At 42.8% G+C, this 5,000-nt stretch overlaps 2 protein-coding genes across 2 annotated transcripts in view; both read left to right on the top strand.

Annotated features, from left to right (window-relative positions):
- Positions 1–361: 361 nt before the first annotated feature.
- SARC_04604 (hypothetical protein) lies at positions 362–2,372 on the top strand. The gene has a single exon (XM_014301559.1). It carries the CDS (start codon positions 707–709, stop codon positions 1,589–1,591), a length of 885 nt encoding a protein of 294 aa, XP_014157034.1. The 5' UTR covers positions 362–706; the 3' UTR covers positions 1,592–2,372.
- Positions 2,373–2,947: 575 nt separating this feature from the next.
- The window catches only part of SARC_04603 (serine hydroxymethyltransferase), a 5,390-nt gene continuing 3,337 nt past the window's right edge, over positions 2,948–5,000 (top strand). The window contains exons 1-2 of the mRNA XM_014301558.1: positions 2,948–3,284; positions 4,235–4,375. Coding sequence (XP_014157033.1) covers positions 3,099–3,284; positions 4,235–4,375 — 327 coding nt within the window. The 5' untranslated portion in view covers positions 2,948–3,098. The remainder of the gene's footprint in view (positions 3,285–4,234; positions 4,376–5,000) is intronic.

Genomic DNA, 5,000 nt, shown 5'->3' with positions numbered 1-5,000 from the left:
AGCGACAAGAGAGAGTCTCTTCAGTCCACTCACTTGTCTGACTACTCTCGACTGAGAGTCTGAGGTTTGAGGGCAATAGTCCTCCAACTCTTTGAGTCGGACTTCTCTACTAGTGTTCGACTCTTGGGACTGAGTCTTTGAGTCTGCGACTTCCTTCAAATCGGGTATTTTGTTTTGAAAAAGTATTGTGGACAAAAATTGGTGAAGAAAAAAAAGTAGTATTTATTTATTTAAAAAAATTCTTCCCCATTCTTCTCTCACTCTACTCTCCTTGGAGTCTCTGGCTCTCTGCCCATGAAATCAAAATAAAATACATACAACTAGTCAACGATCAGCCGTATATCGGTCCCTCTCGGACTCTCGCGGTGGGCTCGGTTCGCTCTGTGTCCGTATGTCAATCACGCGCAGGAAAGAGATGCGAATATGAGATAATATTGTATTTATAATATTACTGCGCTGCTGCAAAGATCAAGATCTGTCGTGCAACGGTGTATTTGTGGGTGTTGTACGCGGATGGAGATATCGTTATTCATAATTCAACATACTCGAAAATCTGTATTTAGGTTTGCTTTCCTTCCGTAACACTACTATAGAGAGAGAAAGAGTCAAAGACTGTATTGTAGCGTCCACAGCAACCTGACTCTTGTTATCCGGAGTAGCAATTAACGTGCGTGTGAAAGAACTTTTAAACTGCCATTCAAAAAATATGGATACTGTCTTCGAGGAATGCTTAGAGGCACTCGATAACCTCGACGTCAGTTTATACGATGTACACAGTACGTCGCACACCAGCGAAACGCCTTTAGAGACGGTAGATGCATCTCGCTCGCAACATGGCCGTGAAGTGAACATAGGTAATACACAAGTTACGGCAGAGATAGTGGAAGGTGTAGAGGGGGCATTTATTATTCGCAATGTATTAAGCAAAGAAGAATGCGCGCCCTTACGGAAGGCGGTAATGGACTTACACGCATCTTATCTTCTGAAATCGAAGCCTCGACGGTCATCCCAACACCATCTACCAGCACGGGTTGCTCAAAAGGCACTGCGAGGTCTATGTGCACGCATCAGGCACGTGCTTCCTCTTCTAGCTGGACCCACACACAAAGGTGCGTTAGAGTGTGAGGGTGAAGAGATATCTAACTTCCTGCGATGCTACCACTACAAAAAGAATGACTCGTCTGCACCCCACTATGACCGCAGCTTCACACAACATGCTGAGCTCAAAGGCCCAGAACACGGAAGGTTGCTGCGTTTTTCAGCATATTCTATGTTGTTGTATCTGAACGATGGTTTCGAAGGGGGTAATACTACGTTTTTCGAGAAAGTCGACCCAGCTTTAATAGCGGGGACTGGGTTCACACTGGCGGATGAGAGTACACGTGACCAACTGATGATTGCGGGCCACGTGGCACCCCAAGAAGGCGATGTACTGATTTTCCCACATGGAAATCATAAGGGTTGCCATAGTAACCCCTTTCACGAAGGGTCTCGCTTGCTTAAGGGCGAAAAGATCATCATCCGAACAGACATAGTCTACCGTGCACCTCCCGCGAAAAAGAAATACAAATACCAAAACGTCAATATATAGAGCATATGTTGAAAATTAAAATTACAGAATATATTAGAGAACTATTCCGAAGTTGGACAAGTATTAACTGAAAACGTTGCCCGGAAGGTGCGCTCCTCACCTATAACTATTGGAATACACGTGATGTATATTCTTTACTCATGACTCCAAAGTGGAAGTACCCACGATGTCGTTCGTTGAAGTTTTGAGTGGTCTACTTCAGTGCACCTTCTACATACTTTCCTCAAAGTACATCGGTCACATTTTTCACACTAATACTGTACTAAGATCGTGAAGCGCTTCTTATGCATCTCGAATCCAGAGTTGAAGCACCAAGGTCAAAGAGTGCAGTACATACTGTCGGTCGTTAGGCACCGTTGGACTTTCAACAAGCACACTGACCTCAAAGTATGTCAGTCACACCTGCCGATTATCATTGATGATAATATGCTTAGGGTATAAAACTAAGGCTAGAACTATTGGTGTATTTGTACTGATAGAAAACCGAGATCGCGAGGCGTTTTTTCCCACCTCAAACCAGAGTGTAAGAACCAAGGTCAAAGAAAATCATAGCATTATCAGTCGTTAAACGCCTTATCAGACTACATCAGTGCACTTTCACACGCACTAAATAAAAGCCCTCGGAAGTTCGTCCTTGCCAAATTCTGTTGCTATTATTATTGCAGACTCTATGCGACTGTGGCCTGCTGGCCCGACAGTCAATGGAGGTTCCACAGACCCGAGATTCCCATCCATTTCTCATATGTATCCATATATAAGACTACATCAGTGCACTTTCACACGCACTAAATAAAAGCCCTCGGAAGTTCGTCAAAACCATACTTGCTGATTGCTAAATTCTGTTGCTATTATTGTTGCTGACACTATGCGACTTTGTGGGCTGCAGGCCCGACTGACAATGGAGGTTCCACTGACTACAATTCATATTAGTTCCGAGATTCCCATCCATTTTTCATAAATGTCCATATATATGACTACAGCAGTGCACTTTCACACGCACTAAATAAAAGCCCTTGGAAGTTCGTCATTACCATACTTGCTGATTACTGAATTATGTTGCTATTATTATTGCTGACTCTATGCGACTGGGGGCTGCTGGCTCGACTGTCAATGGACACAATCCATATTAGTTCCGAGATTCCCATCCATTTTTCATATATGTTCATATATACTCGAATCTGAAAAAAAAGTACATCCTGTCATCCAATGAAAACTCGGCGACTTGTGCTAGTTGGTGTCATTTGTCGCCACTGAGTCAATGACATTGTCGAAGTGACAGCAACTAAGCTATGGCGCTCTTGCCTCTGGGTATCATCAGATTGCTACAGACAGCTACCACAATCCACATAGATACTTCTTGCCTATCATTTATTTATAATCATATGCCCTCGGCTGGGTTGAGTACATACCCTTGTTGGCTGTCTATACATAGCTAGCCGAAAAATCAAAATTTTACTGTACTTGGAAGGTTGTGATTGTTTCTACGTACATATATACAACATACAGCATGATGCAAAGGGGTATTCCACTTCGCGGAGCCTTGACGCGATGTCAGCTACTAGCGCCCACGTTGCACCGCAATTTCTCCAGCGAAACGCAGATGAGTGAGGCTTATGTGAGCTCTACGCAACCTCATATTTCAAGCGCTGATCCGGAGATTTACAGTCTTATCCAGAGTGAGAAGAGGCGGCAGGTATGTATACGCGTTTGAATGACATTTTTTAGATTAACTGCCATATATTCCAATCTAAGAGGCGAGTGTTTGGGGTTATAGTGCCATTTCTGGTGGTTGTCTCATTCGCCATGTCTTGTAGATGTCTGTTGGCCAACTCTTTCTGCGAGTGTATCATAACGGGGCGTGTGGATTGAGAGTATGTTATGTCTGCAACGTGAGTTTACTGGCCTTGTCCTTCACAGAGGGGAGGTCTAGTTCGTAAAAGTTGATCAGCTTTCTTACAACGTGTGGGCTTGTTCGGTTTATACTATTACATACCATACAAGTGAGGTCAATCGTCATTGGAGCAATACCGTTAACCATTGGTACTGGCCCCTCTTGGCGATTTTCTCTCATAGTTTGCGTGTATGATTCGGAAGCTACACTATGCCTGCTCTAGCACAATGGCTGCATCATGCTCGTTGAGGGGCAATCTAATATTCTACATACGTTTACTTTTAGCGAGTATCTTGATAGGATTTGATACCTTTTTTTAGATTCGTACGAAGTCTGCTTGTACATGTGAAGCACAAACAATTATGGGAAAGCTATTATCCTTGAAAATATACACAGAGCTACAGTTACGTGCTTCATTGTCGCACTACAGTTCCAGTTTCTTTTTGGTGTCCAAACTTTCTCTCACAGGTTCAAACCAAGTGTATATATTTGTCCTAATACTAATGGCCTTGCGCCAGTAAATATATTTTCTTCGCGCCCACCTAGCTGTATATGTGCAAGAAGGGCACGCTGGCGCGCATATCGAAGAAAAGTACCTCAATATCTCAGCGAGTTTCTTTCTACCAATCGTTCAATAAGAGTGTTTTCCATACCTCAGTTGAATTTTTTTGTCCAAAACTCCGTTTTGATGTCTTCTGTTGCACCATGATGCTTATATTTTATTTGAATACTGCTGAATGAATCTCTGGTAGACGAGGGGTCTAGAACTGATTGCATCGGAGAACTTCACTTCGGCGGCTGTTTCCCAAGTGCTGGGATCCTGCCTTACTAACAAATACTCTGAGGGGTTGCCAGGTGCCCGTTACTATGGTGGCAATGAGTTCATCGATCAGGTTAGTAACACAGGCACACTGGCTACTGTGACTTGCATGTGTGTACACTTCCGTTGCTTAGTGCTTTTTATCTGTTAAATTTTTACTATAGGTCTCGGCATATCTTACGTGAATAAAATACACTGAGCCATCATCTTCCCTCTTATTTCGCCTGTCGTCTGTTGTCATGACATGTGTACACTATACATTGGTAAGTTCCATCAGTCCTTCGGAGTGTCATATTATGCTGCGCATATGGGCTATCTCGCCGGTTTCAGTATTGGGTGCATTCAGGTTGGATGCTAAATTTTTGCCCGGAGGTTGTGGTTGTTTCGTACTATCTGTCGCATAGTTGTCGCACTGTGCAATATCGATATACTATTTGCGTCTGCCTTGCTGTTCTTTTACTGCAACGCACGGGTATTTGTCCACTCTGTGAATATTTCGGATTCTAAAATAATACATATATTAGTATATACATCCACACACACACACACACACACATACACACTAACACACACACGCACACAGACACACACACGCACATACACACACAGACACAGACACACACACACACACATATATATATATATATAATATATATATATATATATATATATATATATATGTACATACGTATATATAT

The sequence above is a fragment of the Sphaeroforma arctica genome (genome assembly GCF_001186125.1).
Source record: "Sphaeroforma arctica JP610 unplaced genomic scaffold supercont1.265, whole genome shotgun sequence".
NCBI lineage: Eukaryota > Ichthyosporea > Ichthyophonida > Sphaeroforma > Sphaeroforma arctica.
Note: the sequence above shows the minus strand (reverse complement) of the source record. Positions and strands in the feature narration are given on the sequence as shown.